Source organism: Hypomesus nipponensis, chromosome 3 (genome assembly GCF_054491055.1).
Source record: "Hypomesus nipponensis isolate SF chromosome 3, ASM5449105v1, whole genome shotgun sequence".
Taxonomy (NCBI): domain Eukaryota; kingdom Metazoa; phylum Chordata; class Actinopteri; order Osmeriformes; family Osmeridae; genus Hypomesus; species Hypomesus nipponensis.
The window spans coordinates 2,074,843-2,096,370 of record NC_140363.1 but is presented as its reverse complement, the minus strand read 5'-3'; the positions used below and the strand labels follow the sequence as shown (position 1 = coordinate 2,096,370).

Below are 21,528 nucleotides of genomic sequence, written 5' to 3'. Positions count from 1 at the left end.
TTCAAACGTGTTGTGTTAAGGTTTAGACAAGCACAGTGAAGTTATGAGTCTCTAACATCAACTTTTCCCACACAGCTGGACTCAACATCTGTTTGGAAATGATTGAGGCAGTATTTGGAGGAAAAGAGGACGATTTGCAATGCTAGGCTTTCGCTCTGGAAATGTTTGACTAGTGAAGCCCAAACCGCATCACAGGCCGTGCTTGTATGATTAGAATAACATTTGCAGATTTGAACACCTCATGTCACAACATAGACATGAGGCTGGTGAAGATGAAACACACAGAACCTGGTCTGGTACCAGGCAGGTTCTAATTGGTTCTACTGTGACACCTTTGGCATGGTACCAGGCTGGTTCTCTTAGGTTTGGTACCAGGCAGGTTCTAATGGGTTCTACTGTAACACCTTAGGCATGGTACCAGGCAGGTTCTAATGGGTTCTACTATAACACCTTAGGCATGGTACCAGGCAGGTTCTAATGGGTTCTACTGTGACACCTTAGGCATGGTACCAGGTAAGTTCTAATGGGTTCTACTGTAACACTTCCAGTATAGTACCTGGTATTACAGTGGTTTCTATAAAAGAATCCTTGAGTATAATTTGTTAACAGTATTAATAAATTATCACTTTGTTCAATACTATGTCCTACATGACTGTCTCAGTAACCTTGACAAGTATGCTGCACTATATTACAGTGTGCTGTATCACAGAACATGGTTAGACAAGGTGTTTGACCAAATGACATCTGAACCGAAGCTTAGAAGCATGACCACAACCCCAAGACCATGACCATGGACAAGACAGCATGACCGAAACCCTGTAGCCCGTGACAAGGAGCGTATCCAGGGCAACAGCGGTGCACGGTGGGGTCAAGAGTTCACCGACCAGATGAGCGTGTCACCAGATTTTTGTTTACCAATAGGAGGCGTGGATGAGGGTCATGTGACCAGATGAAGCAGTCAAAGAGATCTCACTCTCCCACAGGAGAAATGAGCTGGGAGAAATTGAAGTGCTTTACGCACAAATGTCGTTTTCAGTTCAATCCCAGTGTTCCAAAAGGCTCCAGCCTTCATGTTGATCTGCTCAGTCAGACCCCACTAAGTCCTTTTGTATGAAAAGATGATGCTTGGGGTAAAACAGTGACCCTTGTTCCTGTAAAAGAAATTGCGTTGACATCATGTGGTTTTATTGGAGAGTGTTGATGTCAGGCCCTGTACAAACCTCTACCTTTTTAGGGATGGTTCTGTTTTTAGAAAGCTCAGCAACCTGCTGACTCAGACTCCAGACGTAGTGCTTCGAGCATGCTCAAGCCTGACTTATGAAGAAGCCTTTTGGTGACTGAGCGCTGATGGTTCTGTGTTTACTTGGCACTTGTGAATCATCAGTTGGGCAATGTTGTCTGATTGTCTTTCTGTTTATGTGGTAATTACTTGTTTTACTGGTTGTGTGGTACGGTTGTGTGTTTGTGTGCTTTACAGTTGTGTCGCGTTGTGGGATTTTGTGCTGATGTGCTGTGACCGTTATATGTTCTTTTGAGGAATTCTTTTTCCTTGTGGTATGTTGTGCAGTTGTGGTCATGTGGATTGTGGATGGCTGTCAGCTCAGTAGTGTGAGTATCCGACAGCAGATCAAGAAGTTGCAGGTTCAGATCCTCCTCTGAACCCCTTTGGATGAAAGCATCTGCTGAAGGAATACAATATTATTATTATTGTTGTGTTGCAGTTTATTGTGGTGTGTTGTCTTGTACTGTGTTGTGGTGCGATGTGTTGTGTTGTAGTTTGTTGTGGTGTATTGTGTTGTGTGATTGGAGTGTGAATGAGGCTGGTGTAATTTCTGGTTGTAAAACTGCCCTGTGACTTCACGGGAGGTTTTCATGGGATGCTGGATAAGGTGTTGTTAATCAGCACCCTCTCTATTCAGTATTTCAACATGGTCTTTACAGGAACACATCTCTCTCCCTTTCTCTCAATTTCTCTCTCTTTCTCTTTCTCCCTCTCTGCAAACACACACACACACACACACACACAAACACACTTTCTCCATCTTAGTCCCTCTTCTTTGTCCTCCGGTTGGTGTGATTCTAACCAACAACACTGCTCAATCAAGTGCACTGCTCGTTCTAATCACTGCAACTTCATCATGCACATACACACGCATCCACACCCACGCACTGACTCACTCACACACAGATACACACACACACGCACACATGCACACCCACGCACTGACTCACTCACACACAGATACACACACACACACACACACACACACATTGACACCCTGACACTGATTCACGGACAGACAGACACAGACACACAAAACACACATGCATACACCCACACCCACAAAGCCCTCTGGTTGTGAAAGACAGATTGGGAAACTGCATAGATTTCAAAACCAGTTCCTTGTTTTCATACTATTTTAGATACTATTTGCCCTGGCAGCAGAAACTTTAACAGAAGCGGGTTGTCAGGCCATCTCTGACTCAGACCATGGTGTGTTTTCAACTGTTGATGCGTTGGATAGACAGTCCACTGTTCCAGAAGGGCTTTAAAACAGTTTCTGTGTTAGACAGCAGGGGGGATGACTATGTTAGTTAGATATTCCTCTGTACCAGGAGAGGGGCTGGCTATGTTAGTTAGATATTCCTCTGTACCAGGAGAGGGGCTGGCTATGTTAGTTAGATATTCCTCTGTACCAGGAGAGGGGCTGGCTATGTTAGTTAGTCAACTGGACCAGAGAGAGAGCTTTCTATGGTTGAAGCAGGGTGTGATTCAAGTGGAGGGGAGTCAGTCTCACCAAAAGTCACACAAGACTGCACCTCTGTTGAATAACAAACATTTCTCACTTGTTTCGGTGGCTCACTCTGCAACAAGCTTTTTGCAAGAGATTGTTGCAGGTTGTCCTCTCCTCCTTCTCTCCGCTCTGTCTTCCACGCTCCCCCCCTCCTCTCCTCCTTCTCTCCGCTCTGTCTTCCACGCTCCCCCCCTCCTCTCCTCCTTCTCTCCCCTCTGTCTTCCACGCTCCCCCCTCCTCTCTTCCTTCTCTCCCCTCTGTCTTCCACGCTCCCCCCCTCCTCTCCTCCTTCTCTCCCCTCTGTCTTCCACGCTCCCCCCCTCCTCTCCGCCGTTCTCCTCACTGACCCAGACCCTGTCAATGTTTTCCAGCTGGCCATGCAGCTATTCTCCAGGGAGGTGGACACTGTAAGCAGCGCTGAGTGGCTGCTGGCTCCCAGCCCTGACTTGGGGTCCAAATAGCCCTGCTCAGCGCCCTCCACCCCCACCCTCCTCCACCCCCACCCTCCACCCCCACCCTCCTCCACCCCCACCCTCCTCCACCCCCACCCTCCACCCCCACCCTCCACCCCCACCCTCCTCCACCCCCACCCTCAATCCCCACCCTCCACCCCCACCCTCCACCCCCACCCTCCTCCACCCCCACCCTCCACCCCCACCCTCCTCCACCCCCACCCTCAATCCCCACCCTCCACCCCCACCCTCCACCCCCACCCTCCTCCACCCCCACCCTCCACCCCCACCCTCCACCCCCACCCTCCATCCCCACCCTCCACCCTCCTCCACCCCCACCCTCCATCCCCACCCTCCACCCTCCTCCACCCCCACCACCCATCCCATGTCCCCTCATCTCTCCACCCACACTCCCCCACCCCCCATCTCTCCACCCCACTCCACCTCTCCTCCCCACCAGCCCAACTCTCCTCCTCGTCCACCTCTATACTCCTCTCCTCCCCTCTTCCCCTCTTCCCCTCTTCCCCTCTTCCCCTCTTCCCTCCCTCTCCCACCTCTCCTCTTCCCCTACTTCTCTTCTCTGCCCCCTCTACCCCACCCCACCCCACTCTTCTCTCCAATCCCCCCCCCCCCACCTCTCCCATACAATCCCCTCCTCTCTGTATTTGTTTAATTTGTGGAAAAAGCCATAAACATTTGTATATGATTTGTGGAAAGCGGCTGGCCAGAGCTGCAGGCGAAGGGTGTGTGTGTGTGTGTGTGTGATTAGTGAAAAGAGGTCTTAAAAAATACCCAATGTATTGTTCCCACACACTCTTCAGATGTTTGTGTGTGGCTGAGTTTCGCAGGGGGCCTGTTGGGTTGGGGGGGCATTTAGGAGGCCTGGTTTTGTAATGTCCTGTTGACGAGGTCAGCCGTCTGGCCCTATGTTAAAGGGCTACTATGTATAGCCATGGCTGGATCAATGGAAGGACATCATGCTCTAAAGCTAAATCAAAAGCTAAATATTTTAGCTTTTGGCCATGGTCATCCATCTGTAGAGTCCAAGGCAAAAAGAAAGACAAATGGTTGTTGAAGAAGGCTAAGAGGAACACAAAATCACACACATGCGTGCACACACACACTCTGCTAGACTCCTAGGGCAGAACTGATGGTGATGACAGTGTGTTGTCAACAGGGTCGGAGGTGAGGGGAGCAGGAGGATGACGAGTCTTAGTGTGTGCGTGTGTCTATGTGTCTTAGTGTGTGCGTGTGTCTATGTGTCTTAGTGTGTGCGTGTGTCTATGTGTCTTAGTGTGTGCGTGTGTCTATGTGTCTTAGTGTGTGCGTGTGTCTATGTGTCTTAGTGTGTGCGTGTGTCTATGTGTCTTAGTGTGTGCGTGTGTCTATGTGTCTTAGTGTGTGCGTGTGTCTATGTGTCTTAGTGTGTGCATGTGTCTATGTGTCTTAGTGTGTGCATGTGTCTATGTGTCTTAGTGTGTGTGTGTGTCTATGTGTCTTAGTGTGTGTGTGTGTGTATGTGTCTTAGTGTGTGCGTGTGTCTATGTGTCTTAGTGTGTGCGTGTGTCTATGTGTCTTAGTGTGTGTTTGTGCCTGTAGGTTTGTTCTTGACAGAAAGTTCACACTACAAAAGGAGTCGCTGAAAGCGTCTATATGCATGAAGGTCATGGTTCTTTTCAACTCAGATGTCAAATTTATATATGGTTGATTATGGAAGATGTCATTACAGAAGGTTTAGGTTATGTCTCAATCTTGTCAGTGGGAGATGGATGATGAGAATTGATGTGTCAGGGGTGTGTGTGTGTGTATAGTAAGGTCAGGTCAGGTATGGATGTGTGTTAGGTGTGTGTGTAGGGGGAGAAGGGAGAGGTGTGTGTTAGGTGTGTGTAGTAAGGTCAGGTCAGGTATGGATGTGTGTTAGGTGTGTGTGTAGGGGGAGAAGGGAGAGGTGTGTGTTAGGTGTGTGTAGTAAGGTCAGGTCAGGTATGGATGTGTGTTAGGTGTGTGCAGGGTCGGGGGAGGGGGGTGGAGGGTGAGATGTTACAGATGTGAAGCACCTCTCTCCAGGGGTCAGGAGTTCACCTCCCTGGCTTTCCCAACTGTGAACCAGAATCCCGTGCGCTCTCTCAATCTCCACGGCAACCAGGCTTCCCGGCCTCCGACAGGTGTCCTTCGGGGCGCAGGCGGAGGGGTCAGAGGTCAATGGGGGCGAGTGGCGCCGGGCACGCCCGTGTGACGATCCTGCCGGGATTGGGTAAACAGTGAAGCTGTCACTGCAGATTAACAGGGAGAGCAGCACGGCACACAGGGGCTGATGCCCCCCCCCAGCCCAGCCATGAAAGTGCCTGTCTCTTCCATTCTCCACCCCTCTGGGCCTCCAGCAACCCTCCCCAGCCCCCCTGATAAGCCCTCTCGGCTTGGAGAGACCGGGAGAAGGGGAGCGAGGGGAGGCGGAGGAAAGGGGGAAAGGGAAGAGAAAGAGTGGGAGCTTTGAGAGACAGGGAGAAGAGAGAGAGTGGAGAGGGAGGTGAGAGTAGGTTAGAGGGAGGGGAGACAGTAAAGGGGGGAGGGAGGGAAGAAGAGAGTGGGGGAGAGGGGGAGAGATTATGGGAAGGAGGAGAGAGCATGGGGAAAAAGAAAGGGTGAATAAAGGAGGGTGCAATCATTGAACAACAACCACAAAAGCACAAAAGTTCCGTGAAACAATGCGGGGAGGAGGGAGAGCGAGCCATGGCCTGGAGAGACGAGGGTGGGGGGGTTTGAGAAGAGCAGGTTTCCGTGGCTGGTGTGTGAACGCAGGGGGGATCCAGATCCCAGCTCCCAGCCGCAGATGTAAACACACGGCTCACTGGGGGTTCTCTGGGGGGGGTTCAGGGACGGGTACAGGCCTGTCTGTCAGCACCATGTGGGTACCAGCCCCCCCCCCCCTCCACTGGGCTTCTGTGTGTGATGATGCTTGCTCTCTCTCTTTTTCTCTCCCCCCTATAGCTCTGAGAGAAGAGACAGATATAGACTGTACATAGGGAGAGAGAAAGAGAGAAGAGAGAGAGAGAGAGAGAGAGAGAGAGAGAGAGAGAGAGAGAGAGAGAGAGAGAGAGAGAGAGAGAGAGAGAGAGAGAGAGAGAGAGAGAGAGAGAGAGAGAGAGAGAGGGGGAGGGGGAGGGAGAGTGGGAGGGAGAGTGTTGTACTCCACTGGTGCTGTACTTCACTGTAACCTAATGTGCTCCACTGTACTGTAATGTACTTCCTTCAGCACCCCCTGAACCCATGGAGCTGTCAGTTGGCCAGCCAACCTCTCTCCCCCTCCCAACAGCTTTCATTGTACTGTCCTCACAATGGGACAGGCCCTTTGATCTTAGATGGGTGCTCCTCTCTCCCTCCTCCTCCTCCTGCTCCTCCTCCTCCTCCTCCTTCTCCTCCTCCTCCTCCTCCTCCTGCTCCTCCTCCTGCTCCTGCTCCCGCTCCTCCTCCTCCTCCTGCTCCTCCTCCTCCTCCTCCTGCTCCTCCTCCTCCTGCTCCTCCTCCTCCTCCTCCTGCTCCTGCTCCTCCTCCTCCTCCTCCTCCTCCTCCTCCTCCTCCTCCTCCTCCTCCTCCTCCTCCTCCTGCTCCTCCTGCTCCTCCTCCTGCTCCTCCTCCTTCTCCCTCCGCCCCCTGGGTTTTCTCTCTTCTGCTGTCCTTCAGTTTGCATCTTGACCTCCACTCGCTGTGAAGAGGGGAGAGAGAGAGGGGAGGCAATGAAGAGCACAATGGAGTGAATGAACATACTGGACTGGAGAAAGGGAAACAGAGAAGGCAGTTTGAGGGGATGGTGGGGGGGAGGGGGAGGAGAGAGACAGAGAGGGGGGGGGGACATTGTAACCTTCAGATGCAATGTTCCTCAAGTCCTTGGTCGTTTAAAAGGAGGATGGAGATCAAGCAGGAAGCATGGACTGTTGAGTCATGTGGGGTTGAGAAGGGGGGGGGGCAGTTTGCTGTACCTGCCCCCCTGCACACTTCACCCCTTACTTACTCTTTCCCTCTCCTCCCCATCCCCCTCCCTCCCTGGTCACCCATCCCCCTCTCAGGCCAGTGCTTCAGTACATTTCTATACAGACCAGGACATCCGCAGCACTGTATGGTCTCTACTCTGGCCCTCTACTCTGACCCTCTACTCTGACCCTCTGCTCTGACCCTCTACTCTGACCCTCTACTCTGACCCTCTACTCTGACCCTCTGCTCTGACCCTCTACTCTGACCCTCTACTCTGACCCTCTACTCTGACCCTCTGCTCTGGCCCTCTACTCTGACCCTCTACTCTGACCCTCTGCTCTGACCCTCTACTCTGACCCTCTGCTCTGACCCTCTACTCTGACCCTCTACTCTGACCCTCTGCTCTGGCCCTCTACTCTGACCCTCTACTCTGACCCTCTACTCTGACCCTCTGCTCTGACCCTCTACTCTGACCCTCTACTCTGACCCTCTGCTCTGACCCTCTGCTCTGACCCTCTACTCTGACCCTCTACTCTGACCCTCTGCTCTGACCCTCTACTCTGACCCTCTACTCTGACCCTCTGCTCTGACCCTCTACTCTGGCCCTCGGCCAGCACCTCGACAGCTTGGGGAAAGCTGCTCTCCGCCCGGTCAGCTTTTGTCCACCCCCTTGCCTTCTTTTCTTCCTTTCTTTCCTTTTCTACTCCATTCTCTCTTTTCTTCTCCCTGCTTGGCTATTTTCCCTCCATGGTAGTGCCTGTGTGGACATAGTGTAGCTGGGAGGGAGGAGGGTGCAGGGGCAGGGAGGGAGACTCTGTGGCCGGCTGGATGGGTGCAGTGGAGATGGGGTTCGGGTTCGAATGGCTGAATGGAGAACAGCATTGGCGGAGCTACGGTTGGAGAGAACACACACACAGACACATATATGCCTACACCCATAGAGACACACACATACACACTGAGACGTGTGCACAAAGACACACAGACACACACACGGACATTTTCTAAGAAACACAGACAAACACACACAAAGAGAGAGAGAGAAAGGGACTTACTCACTCCAAGTCACTCTGGAACAGACAGAAACACAGTGTGTGCGCACATATCGAAACAAATCTCAATGAAACCCTAAATATCTTCTCACCATCCAATAACCTCTGTTGACTCATGCCCTGCTTTACCTCCGTGCATGTCCATTCCCTCTTTCTCTCCCTGCTGGATCTCCTTCAGACAACACGAGTCTTGTGTTTCCTGAGGGTGGTTTATAGGTGTATACATTGACCCGCCCGATCGCCCGCCCCCCCCCCCCCCCCCCCACGGCCGCCCTCCCTCTTGCCCCTATCTTCGTGCCACCCCCCAGCCTCATCAGTCTTCAACACCTACATCCTTGAGGGCAGACTGTGTGCGTGTGTGTGTGTGTGTGTGTGCGTGTTACTCTGACACCCCTTCACATCCCAGACATAAACACGGGTGACAGATTGACTGTGGTGTCAGGTCTCAGGTGTCTGAAGATGTTGGCGCTCATGACACAGAGAGTGCCGGGCAGGCCCTCATCTGACTTGTTTCTGTGGAATTATGACTTCCCCCTTTTTGTTACAAACTCACTTTGTTCTAGCAGACATGTTTGCAGTTTTTCCTGTTCAGTTCTCCCTCGGGGATCAATAAAGTTCACTGTCTGTCTGTCTGTCTGTCTGTCTGTCTGTCTGTCTGTCTGTCTGTCTGTCTGTCTGTCTGTCTGTCTGTCTGTCTGTCTGTCTGTCTGTGGGCCCTCCAGAGGCACACAGCTGAGAGCAAGGGCTTCATAGCAGGTAAAGACTGACTGTTGTGTCCGTTTATGAGATCACAGTGTCAATGTTGACTGTATCACTGTAGCATGTAGCATCTGTCACTCTCTGTTCTTCCATCTCTCCTTCTCTCTGCCTTTCTGTACCTTTCTCTCCTACTGTGTCCCTCTCTTTCTCTCTGTGCAGTGGGAAGTATAGGATCCCGGAGAGCAAGACACACAGAGGAGAGAGAGATGGGGGGTGTGTCACTGACCCCTCCTTTCTCTGCTGGACACGTGAGTACTCACATACAATAGTAACCCCCCACACACACACTCAGTCCCCCCCCCCACACACACACACACTCAGTCCCCCCCCCCCCCCCACACACACACACACTCAGTCGCCTCCCCCCCTCCCCCCTCCAGCCTTGCCTCACCCAGCCACCTTTCCACCCCCCGCCCCCTCCCTGTATCCTGCACACCGCAGACAGGAATGCCCTCGGAGGACCTGAAACAGGACCCACTCCCCCTACCCCACCCCATCCCCCCTACCCCACCCCCCCTACCCCACCCCCAGCCACCTCCCTGTCTTTTGTGCCATTCTGACACACCTATAGATCCCTGGCACGCCTCCTCAGCCAACCAACGATTTTCACAAATTGCAGTTGTCCCCTTCCCCCTCTCTCTTCCTTTCCTCTCCTCTCTCTCTCTCTCTCTCTCTCTCTCTCTCTCTCTCTCCATCCCTCTTACTGTCCTTCTACCTCTCTTTCTCCCTTTATCTTTGTCTCTCCCCCTCTCCCTGTCTCTGTCATCTGTCTAACTTTCTTTATCTCACAGTCTCACAAACTCCACTACAAACTGATACCTTGCCCTCCTTCCAATAGCCTCTCACTGACACACCCTGTGTCCTGTCCTGTAGTTTAAATCAAACATACACCTGTGGCAACTACGGATCTGAGTTTCTCAGCATCAAAGACTGGCTTATTGAATCAGCGAAGCGACAAGCAAACTAGACAACACCCTGACCCTGAGGAGTATGGGAAATCCCCTTATCTACAGAAACTGGACCCAGGGGGCGGGGTTAGGCCATGAGGGCGGTCGGCGATTGGCCAAGGGGTGCACGCGCGTGGTGGTGAGTGACAGGCTGTCAAAGGAGATTGGTCAGAGGACAATGCGGCCAGTGAGAGTCACAGGGGTCAGTCTCCAGACAACGCAGGCCGGGCGGGAGTTTGTTTTCACGTGAGGGCCTGCACTTTCATCTATGGCCCTCATTATCAGAGCGTGTGCCCCCTCTGGCCCCAACAAGGGTCCTTGTGTGCATGTGTGTGTGTGCATATGTGTGTGTGTGTGTTTATCCCTTACTAGTGATGCCGTTTTGTCAGAACTGGAGCAAACCCGATTTCAAATCCCATGCCCTCTGCAGAACTAGGGTGGCTGTGTTTGGTTTGGGATTGCAGACGGAAGTATCTCGCATGGCTTGCATAGTTTTTTTTGTATCTGTCAAAGATACAATCGTGTGCAGTGATATTCTCAAGATAAGTCAAGATGTCAAGTCTACAGCATCCAGAGAACTCAACAGATATTACATGACTCGTTTTGCTGTCTTTGGTCTGTGCGTCCTGTGAGCGCTGAAGAAGAGTCACTTCCTGTAGAGTTTTCCAGATATGGAAGTTTCTGGAGACTCATAACCCTCAGGGTGTTGTTACAGTAAGAGGGCCACTTATTCAGGGATGCTTTATGACTTTATGACTTTATGACAGTGTTTGTGAGGGAGTGCGTCTGTGTGTGTTCTGTCTGTGTTTCTGTGTGTGTGTTTCTGTGTGTGTGTTTCTGTATGAATCTGCGGGGGGGGGGGGGGGGTCTGTTTATGTGTCTGTGGACATAGGGAAATGGGTGTGTGTGTATGTGACGGAATGTGTATACGAGTGTCGGTGTACATGGGGGAGATTGTGAGTGTGTGTGTGTGTGTACACGGGGAGTGTGTGTGTGTGTTTGGAAGCTGATGAGGTAAACATAAATTCAGTGCTGAGAACATGTTGTTCCTTTTGGCTAAAGTAGTTCAACACACAGTCGAAGACAGAGAACAGACAGACAGACAGACAGTTAATAGACAGAGAGACAAACTAGCAGAGACAGACTGAGAGAGGAATAGAAGAGATAGATTGGATGAGACAAACTGACTGGGAGAGACAGCCTGGGCAAGATAGACTAGGATATAGAACACAGATTAGGAGAGACAGACTGGGATATAGAACACAGATTAGGAGAGACACACTGGGATATAGAACACAGATTAGGAGAGACAGACTGGGATATAGAACACAGATTAGGAGAGACAGACTAGGATATAGAACACAGATTAGGAGAGACAGACTAGGATATAGAACACAGATTAGGAGAGACAGACTGGGATATAGAACACAGATTAGGAGAGACAGACTAGGATATAGAACACAGATTAGGAGAGACAGACTAGGATATAGAACACAGATTAGGAGAGACAGACTAGGATATAGAACACAGATTAGGAGAGACAGACTGAGATATAGAACACAGACTGGTAGAGAGAACGTTGGAAGCTGGCCATAAAGAATAACAATGAGAGTCTAAGAGACTGCAGACTCAAGCTTCTTGTACTGAGGAAGACAAAAAGACTGCTGTGTGTGTGTGTCTGTCTGTGTGTGTGTGTGTGCGTGTGTGTGTACATGTTTGTATGTGTGTCTGTGTGTAATCAACGCTGTCCTATCTGTCTGTATTGTGTGTGTATTGTGCCTGGCCCTGACCCTGGCCCTGGTCCTGTTTCTGGCCCTGTTTCTGGCCCTGTTTCTGGTTGGTCCTGGCTGATTGTGTGTGTCTCTGGGTCTGAATCCGACCCTTGTTCCAGGCTGTTTATTCAGCTGGTCCACCAGCAGGGTCCCACCCCCCCCCTCTCTCCCCCGCTCCGCTAACCCCCCCCCCCTCCCCCCTCGACGGCCCAGCCGGACACCTCCGCTGCCCCACCCTCCGGGGTCAGCACCCGTGACCTTTCACCCTGGGGCTGTTTGCTCTGAAGCCTTCTCTTAAGAAGGGCCTACATCAGGGGCCTGGGTCTCTGTCAGCACAGTCAAAGATCTGCTCGAAATGACCTGATTAGGACTGGGGCTTGTCCTGGTGAGTGGACAAGGCTTGGGCGGGGCAGGCCGGAGGGAAGATATGTGTGCGTGCGTGCGTGCGTGTTCCTGCACGTGTCTGTGTGCGTGCGTGTGCAAGTGTGTGTGCGTGTGCACTCCAATGTCTTTGTGCGCGTGCGTGTATTCCTTCATGAGTGTGTGTGTGTGTGTGCGTGCATTGAAGGACAGGGGTCAGGGTGCAGAGAGAATGAACAGAGAGGCATTCAAGTTCCCTGAGACTCAACTTGAAAGGAGTGGTCATCACAAGAAGATCCCCCCCCGGCCTGGTCCTGCTTGTTATCCCAGCTCCACCCCCCTGCGGTGGGGGCCGAGATGGCGGGAGGGGTCCCTCTCTGGTTCTCTGGAGCCTGGAGTCTCTCTGGTCCTCTCTGATGACAAACACACACTGTTTTCATAAACCTCTTTTTCATGTGCTCGTGTTGATGTTCCCCTCGTCTTGTTATTCTGTTATAGGGTAGGAATATGTCATGTTATGTTTGCTGCCTGTGTGTGTGTGTGTGTGCGTTCAGGAGTGGCCTGCATCCTAGCATGTGTGTGTGTGTGGGTGGGTGTGTGTGCATCCCTGATACTGTGTGTATGTGAGTGTGTGTGTTTTTCGAGGCCATATAATTACAGACTTAGTGTAATCTAACACACCTACCCTTCCCTGTATGGATCAACCCCACCCACTCCACCCTACCCCACTCTCCCCATCCCCCACCCTCCCCCACTATGGGATAATGGTCAGGCAGGTCTGGGTAAGATCAGGTGATCACGGGGTGGGGGAAGGGGGGTAACGGGGAGGGTGGGGTGTGGTGGGTGGGTGGGGGTGCAGTAAATACTAAATGATGGATCTCAGAGACGAGAGATAAGAGGAGGGTGCTGTCAGCAGCATCGAACCTGGAAGGATCGCTTTGGAATCCCTGGCCAGCCAGCTCCTAATGCACACACACACACACACACACACATAAACACACACATACACACACATACACAGCCGAGTCATATGAACAGGAGAGTGTGGAGAGCCTGTTTGCATACCTTCCACATGGAGAGGTATAGGGTCACCTCATTCCCCGGCTCCTGGGAGAGTGGATCTGTGAACACAATAAGGGCTTTGTCTGCAAGTTGTTTACTGAAAGTTGATATTTTCCACAAATTGGGTAGTGAAACTGCAAATGATCTGGACAGGCTGAGAGGTATTATCCAGGGGGCTGTGCAGGCCAGATGAAGCTGTCCTGCCAAAGCTGTTTCTCAGCTGGCCAGGGCCATGCTCTTCTGGCTTGGGGGTCACAGGTCAGGGGTCACAGGTCAGGGGTCACCGGTCAGGGGTCAGGGAGATGGATGCAGTGTTTGTACCGGCGGGCCTTGTCTTGACATCTATCTTAATTAGACGTCTGGAAGAACTCCATCGTCAGGCTTCACTCTATCCCACCTCTTCTCTACTCTTCAGCGCATCCTCGCTCACTGGCTGCTAGACCGCCATACTGCTCCCTCCACCTCTCCATCCCTCCTCTCCTCTATCTCCACCCTGCTCCCTCCACCTCTCCATCCCTCCTCTCCTCTATCTCCACCCTGCTCCCTCCACCTCTCCATCCCTCCTCTCCTCTATCTCCACCCTGCTCCCTCCACCTCTCCATCCCTCCTCTCCTCTATCTCCACCCTGCTCCCTCCACCTCTCCATCCCTCCTCTCCTCTATCTCCACCCTGCTCCCTCCACCTCTCCATCCCTCCTCTCCTCTATCTCCACCCTGCTCCCTCCACTTCTCCATCCCTCCTCTCCTCTATCTCCACCCTGCTCCCTCCACCTCTCCATCCCTCCTCTCCTCTATCTCCACCCTGCTCCCTCCACCTTTTCATCCCTCCTCTCCTCTATCTCCACCCTGCTCCCTCCACCTCTCCATCCCTCCTCTCCTCTATCTCCACCCTGCTCCCTCCACCTCTCCATCCCTCCTCTCCTCTATCTCCACCCTGCTCCCTCCACCTCTCCATCCCTCCTCTCCTCTATCTCCACCCTGCTCCCTCCACTTCTCCATCCCTCCTCTCCTCTATCTCCACCCTGCTCCCTCCACCTCTTCATCCCTCCTCTCCTCTATCTCCACTCTGCTCCCTCCACCTCTCCATCCCTCCTCTCCTCTATCTCCACCCTGCTCCCTCCACCTCTCCATCCCTCCTCTCCTCTATCTCCACCCTGCTCCCTCCACCTCTCCATCCCTCCTCTCCTCTATCTCCACCCTGCTCCCTCCACCTCTCCATCCCTCTTCTCCTCTCTATCTCCACACTGCTCCCTCCCTCCATTCCTCTACTACCCTCCGCATTTCCACTTCCTCACCCTCCCTTCCTACCTCTCTCCAATCCAAACACTGTCAGTCCATCTCCAATAAACAGAGAGGCTGTGGCTACGGACTAGGCTTAGCCCTGTCAACGCTGAGGTCATGAGACAACACACTGGGTGTGTGTGTTTGTGTTGGTGTGTTTGTATGCATCTGTGTGTGGGTGTGAGTGTGTGTGTATGCATGTGTGTTGGTGTGTGTGTTTGGGTTGCTATGTATGTATGTGAGAGTGTGGGTGTGAGTGTGTGTGTGTGTGTGTGTGTGTGTGTGTGTATTTGTGTTGGTGTGGTGTTGGTCCTTTTTAAAACATGGCATTCTGAACTTGAGGTGGGGATGGAGAAATTGAGAGAATGAGGAAAGTAGAGAAAGAGAGTAAGAACCAGGGACATCTCAGAGGGAGGAAAAGAAAGAAAGAAAAGATAGTGGAGAGTTGTGTCTTGGCTGAACTCACCATGAACCGAAGTAGATTTATTTTCTCCGGAGCCTGAAGCTCTCCTGAAGGGGGCCAGATATACACGCCTTGCTCTCCCCGGGTCACTGTGGAGCTGGGGGGGGGGGGGGGGGGGGGGGCGGGAGTGGGGGGAGCTGGGGGGGAAGAGGGGGGAGGAAGGGAGGATGGAGCTGGAAAGGGGAGGGGGGATAGAGAGAAGGGAGAGGAGAGAGAACGTGAGAGGATTTAGGGGGACCTTTGGTTGACTGGTTGACTGGCTGGCTGGGTGACTGGCTGGATGACTGGTTGGCTGGATTACTGGTTGACTGGCTGACTTGTTGACTGGCTGACTGGTGGACTGGAAGACTGGTTGATTGGCTGACTGGCTGACTGGAAGACTGGTTGACTGAAGGACTGGTTGGGTGACTGGCTGGCCCCCGTTTATGTGTGTGTTTGTGTGTTGATGTGTGTTACAGTAATGTCTGTGTGCGAGTGTGTATGGCAGTGAGAGAGAGTGTGTATGTGTGTATAAGTGTGTGTGTTTGTGGGTGTGTTTGTGTGTAAGAGTGTGTGTGTGTGTGTATAAGTGTGCGTGTGTGGGTGCGTTTGTGTGTGAGAGCATGCATGTGTGTGAATATGAGTGTGTGTGTGTGTGTGTGTGTAGAGAGAGAGAGAGAGAGAGAGAGAGAGAGAGAGAGAGAGAGAGAGAGAGAGAGAGAGAGAGAGAGAGAGAGAGAGAGAGAGAGAGAGAGAGAGAGAGCAACTTATAAAGCATGGTGGGGAAAGGGCTGACTGACAGTGAAAGAGGCTTTGCTTTAGCAACAGCATTTAAATCAACCTTAGAGATCGTATTCGAGAGATCTAGCTATTATGAGGAATGTAGAAATGCGTTAGGTGTATTATGAAATATGAAACTATGGCAGAACAAATTAGCCTATATGGCATTTGCCACCATTTAGTTAATTATGGGAAACAGTTCAATTGTTACATCAAATAGACCAAAATGGTTTGAATGAGCAGCTTAAATCCATTGTTGTCTTTAATATTAAAACGTTTTCTCTTGAGTCTTCTCACATGGTCACCGTATTCAGGTTTTAGAAGCATTAACGTAGGCTATATGAATATATGCATACAGTACATTTGAAAAATATTAATGGGTCAGGACGTTGTGGCAAAGAGTATAAGTTATTTGGTTGTGGTAGGCTAATTGACTTCAGGCAACAGTCTGACTGTGTCAACGTTCATTCACAATGGAAACATGATGACTTAAGTCAATAATTATTGATGTCATAATTGCAATCAACTGTTTATAAATGACAAGCATTCGACTTTAAAGCTCAGATACATGAAGACATCGTGAAAGTAAGAGTAGATGCTAAATTAAACATGTAGGCTACTTTAAAAAATTAATATTTTTTAATATACGCTTGATTTATTTAATAAACAATTATGTCTGCGAGAGAAAATATGAGCACACAAACTGAGGCCTCGCATTAGACAAAGATTAGCCTAACATTTCGTTGTCTGCTTGGTGACAAGGATTCCCTGTTGTCGACTAATAATTTACATAGGCCTACTTGCTATTTTTCAAAATGTTGGCCTTTTCGTTTTTCTATGTCGGCCTAAATTTACGGCGGGCCGGTAGGGACATGTCCCCACCAATGTCAGGAAACATGTTATTGTGCCCACCAATAATTGTGAGTAAAAACATATTGTTTGAATTCTTTTAACATTTTCTGCTCCACAAATATAACGCTAACTCAAAGTCAGAGTTGCAGGAGAGCGCTTGTCACAATGTGTAGCCTGTCAGCTAACAGTTGCTCAGGTGAGCGTCGAAGCGAGACTGTGAGAGAAGAGATTTAATGATGGGTTTTTTGGCAGGCTTCTCCTGTAAGGTATACATTAACATAGAATGAATAATAGACGATAACATATCTAATTATATGACACTCCTGTATATTATTGGTGAAAATGTAGCTATAGTGTTTCTAAAGTGAACCTAGCCTTTGCTAGCTCTGGAACCAAGCCCCCACCCCTCGCCCCTCGGCTTGAAGCAACGGCCCCGGTGGATGTAGGTGGTATTGCATTACGGTTACGTTTCCGACTCTTCCTGTCGTTTTTATTCTATTAACTCCAGTCAACATTTACAAAACTATCTCCCCCAATAATATTTGTTCGATTTTCCAACCTGGCTCATACTACTAGCTTTTTCATAGAATAACTTTTCCAAATTTTTGCTAAGATTGAAACCAATCCGAAATGGGTAAATTAGCAGCCCATTTATTTGCTTACGTCAAGAAAAGTTGCCTGCAAATGTGCCTGCGGATACTAACAGGGCACGAGCACAATAGTTCACATTGGCCGATAGCCGATTTACATAGAGCTGAATGAGCCATAGACTTATATTGAATGAGCACGGGGAGAAATGGCTTGAGTTGCCTGCCTTGTTGTAACAAGTTTAGCAAATCGTTGTAAGCTATGGTAAGTCTGCATCATGGAATATTTCGGTTACCAAAATAACTATTAAGCTTTCTTTGCCTGGCGAGAACAACGACTGTTCATGTTAACAGTTTATTTCATCCGATACAATGCGTTGTAAATCATACTCATATCACGAAGAAAAAAAGCAACATATGTGATGAGTTTCATCTAGAATAGCCCTATATTTAGCCATTTAGCCTAAAAAACAAGTGAAAGGAATACTATACAGTGACAGAATACATTTCCGTTAAGTTTGCATCATGTGTCTGATTCTTAACGGACTTGTACCCCATTCTGCCCATAGATTCTGTAACTGCAATGCCCACACGCTCGTAACAGAGAATGTCTAATATACAGAGAACTGCCACTCTTGGGAAACTTCCGGGTTCTGAACTGGTTGAAGTTCCATGTGAGGGCGCTAACGAGCGAGTGCAGAATGAATGGAGGTCTATGGAGCGGTACCGCTCAAAATCCACTTTTCTCAGGATATAATTTTTTGTCTAGTAATTTGAATTCTGAATTCGAAAGGGGAGGCAAAAAAAATACACACTGCTGGCTGTTAGATTTTTTTTAAAGTCGCCTTTCTGTTCTAAAAAGCTTTTGAAAATGTAATTGACGTCATACACATCGTACGACCAGAGCTACTGCTTTACGGCAAGCTCTGGTCACTTACTTTTTTCTCTCAGGGCATCGACAACACAGCTGACAGGTTAGGCTCTTCCAGTCAATACACATGCTAGAAAGAGTTTTGGCTTGCTAATGTTGTTGCTAATGTTGCTAATGCTCTGACATTCTGATTCCGCTTCGGATGCCATCAAGCAAGAGCTCTGGTCGTATCAGTCCTTCACTAACCAATCAGCATTCATTAGCAGAATGCTAGCGTGTTATAGGCAACAACGACTCACCCTGTAAGAAATCAAAAGGACATAAGTACTCGTTCATTCAACTTTCGACCTATAATCCATGTTGAACATGCAAAAACTACAATCAAATCGAAGATTTCTCAACGACAATCAGGCAAAAGAGACAAATTTAGACGTTTAGCTCCATAGACTCCCATTCAACATGCACTCGCTCGCGATCACTCCCAGTGGAACTCTGGTGGAACTACAACCAAATTCGGTACAATGGGGCCTAATAGGGAGTGGCAAGGCTCTCCTTAAACAGGCTCTGCTCATAACCATATAAATGTATGAGGTCTCGGAGCTAGGGAAAAAAAGAGCCACTGTTTAAAGCTAGACCGGAAGACACGGAAGTGGAAAGATGGCTGCGTCCAGTCTCGCGCTCTCGCTTGCCTCACTGCGCCACTGAGCACTTTTCATAGAAATGAATGGGGACGCCATCTTGGAAGACAGAAGTAGCTGTCTCTAGTTATATTAACTCTGTCTGGAACACAACTACGGAGTTGTCTGCTTGCTAGCTATCGGACATTAATTTGTCTTGAATGGAGACTATGCCGTAGTTGGGGTCTAAGCTATACTAGCTAGTAGGCCTACTTGCAAACTTGTAGAATGATTCGATAAGGATTTGGTAAAAATGTCCCCACCAATGTTCAAAATGGCCTCCATTCCAGACTATTGTTCTGCGTCATAATGATTATGTTTAGAATTGAACACAGTGACAGTCGAACATTTTCTCAGCACATTAGTAGCACAGCAGTCATTTTTGCCTCTGTAGTAAAACAAGTTTTTTTATTATTAACTTTGTAGATATAAATTTACAGTGAATCAAGAAGACAAAAAAGACAAGGTAGGGTTACCTAAACCTGATAGGGCTGTCAAGATAGTTATTGTTTGTTTAGTGTAATCCATTCCAATCAACTGTCATTACAAAATCCTATTATTGCAGTTATTCATTATTCACCACACATTTATATTATTTGTCTCCATTTTATGAAAGGCCAATGGGGAAAGCCTTTCTCATGTTCTTGCTGACAAAGCAGAATACCTCAAGTCAGAAATGGCATCTTCCAAGGCTGTGAGCAAACCTAAGAGGAAGACCAACATGAGTCGCCTGAGGGAGGCTGTGAGGCACTGGGAGAAGCAGGCCAGAGAGGCCACAGCCTCAGAGAGGGAGATGGCCAAAGAGGTGGAGATGATGAAGGCGGACAGGCAGACCGCTGAGGAGACGATAGACAGGCTTCAGCAGAAGCTCCAGATGGAAGGACAGGCTCGCCTTCAGGCAGAACAAGCCCTGGCGCTGGCTCAGACCAACCTGCAGGACCAAGAGAGAAGATTCCAGCTGGACCGCGACAGACTAGTAGGCCTGTTGTCAGGCAAAGACGAAGCCTCGATCAGTCTTCAGACCCAGACCTCCCTGGCTGTGGCTGTCAAGTCAGAAGCAGAAACAGCGGTCGGCGTCGCCATGGCAAACCTCCAGGACGCCCGCAGGACCACGCAGATGCTGAAGGATCGTTTGACCTCTCACCTCAGAGCCTGGGAGAAGGAGAGGCAGGAGCTGAGATCTCAGAAGAACCAGGCAGCGGAAGCTCTGAAGATCTCTGAGCAGGGTCTCACACGGACCACAGCCAAGCTGCTGGAGGTGGGAAACCTGGTCCTCAGTCCAGCTCAGCTGGGGGTCAAGTTCCAGACGGAGATCTCTGCCCTTAAAGCTGAACTCTGTGCGGCCCGGTCAGCCAGAACCAGGGCGGAGATGAAACGGAACATGACCAGAGCAAATCTTTTGAACCTGGAGAAAAACCTTTGTGCTGAGATTGCCAAAAGGGATGACAACATCCTCATCCTCTCCAATGAGAAAAAGGAGGCCCTCCAGGTCACAAAAAGGGGTGAGCAAGAACTGGATGCATTCAGATTCAACCTGATGAAGATGGCGGGCTCCATGACCAAACTGCAGATTGACCTGAGGGAGAAAGACAAGCATTGCAGTGTTTTGGAGAAGGCCCTGGAAGAAGTTCAGGAACACTTGTGCCAAACCAGAAAGGAGTTGATCTGTAAGTGTGCAGAGATCGAGTCTCTGCAGAAACAGGCTTGCCAAAGATCAGCGGAACTGGAAGCTCTGCTCATAGAGAAAGCAGAAGAGCTGAAAGAGTGCCAAGGACACATGGATCTTCAACAGCAACTTCTGCGTCAAGCTGCAACCCCATGTCAGGCACAAGAGACCCAAACCGAGTTAGTTCAATCATGTCCAGGGTCCAATGGAACGAGGACTGAGCCTTTTAAAATGTACCGTTGTGCATATTGGGTTGCTTTGTTTCGAAAGGTAAACCTGCATGCTCCTTAGTGTACTGCTTAGATGGTTAATATTTTGTGTTTTTCAGAAATCTTTGATCAAGAAGAAGAAGGGTGGCTGCTTTGGCCGCATGCTTTTCTGGAGAAGCTCCAAGAATGCATAAGGGGACAGTAACACCACCCCCATCTGCCCTCTCCACCTCCCTCCCCACAGCTTTTCCTCAACCCACCATCATCTCCACCTTCCTCCACCCCAAAACCACTGGGATCCTTACAGCGCACACACATCCACCATCCATCCACCTATTCTTACACAACCCCCCACACACACATCCTCCATCACCCTAATATAATACCCCTAATATCACCCCTAATATATACCCTTGATATGTGGCATCACGCATATCAGCATGCTGGATCGATGGCTAAATACTAAAATGCCTCCCAAAACTGTGGGCCTTGTTTTTTTCTCAAGGACACAACACCTCACACTCTACACTCTACACCTCACACTCTACACTCTACACCTCACACTCTACACCTCACACTCTACACCTCACACTACACCTCACACTCTACACCTCACACTCTACACCTCACACTCTACACCTCACACTCTACACCTCACACTACACCTCACACTCTACACCTCACACTCTACACCTCACACTCTACACTCTACACCTCACACTCTACACCTCACACTCTACACCTCACACTCCACCTCACACTCTACACCTCACACTCTACACTCTACACCTCACACTCTACACCTCACACTCTACACTCTACACCTCACACTCCACCTCACACTCTACACCTCACACTCCACCTCACACTCTACACTCTACACCTCACACTCTACACCTCACACTCTACACTCTACACCTCACACTACACCTCACACTCTACACCTCACAATCCACCACACACTCTACACCTTACACTCTACACCTTACACTCTAC

At 49.9% G+C, this 21,528-nt stretch overlaps 1 protein-coding gene across 1 annotated transcript; it reads left to right on the top strand.

Annotated features, from left to right (window-relative positions):
- Positions 1–503: 503 nt before the first annotated feature.
- Positions 504–20,973, top strand: LOC146299112 (uncharacterized). The gene is made up of 6 exons (XM_084683009.1): positions 504–513; positions 1,568–1,641; positions 5,413–5,501; positions 19,084–19,123; positions 19,274–20,506; positions 20,652–20,973. The coding sequence occupies exons 1-6, from the start codon at positions 504–506 to the stop codon at positions 20,724–20,726; spliced, it is 1,521 nt and encodes a 506-aa protein (XP_084539135.1). The 3' UTR covers positions 20,727–20,973.
- Positions 20,974–21,528: the final 555 nt, after the last annotated feature.

Coding starts and splice junctions, on each gene's coding strand:
- LOC146299112 (XM_084683009.1), top strand. Junction 5,502..19,083: donor GACGATCCTGCCGGGATTGG/GTAAACAGTGAA, acceptor TTAACTTTGTAG/ATATAAATTTACAGTGAATC. Junction 20,507..20,651: donor AAGAGACCCAAACCGAGTTA/GTTCAATCATGT, acceptor TGTGTTTTTCAG/AAATCTTTGATCAAGAAGAA.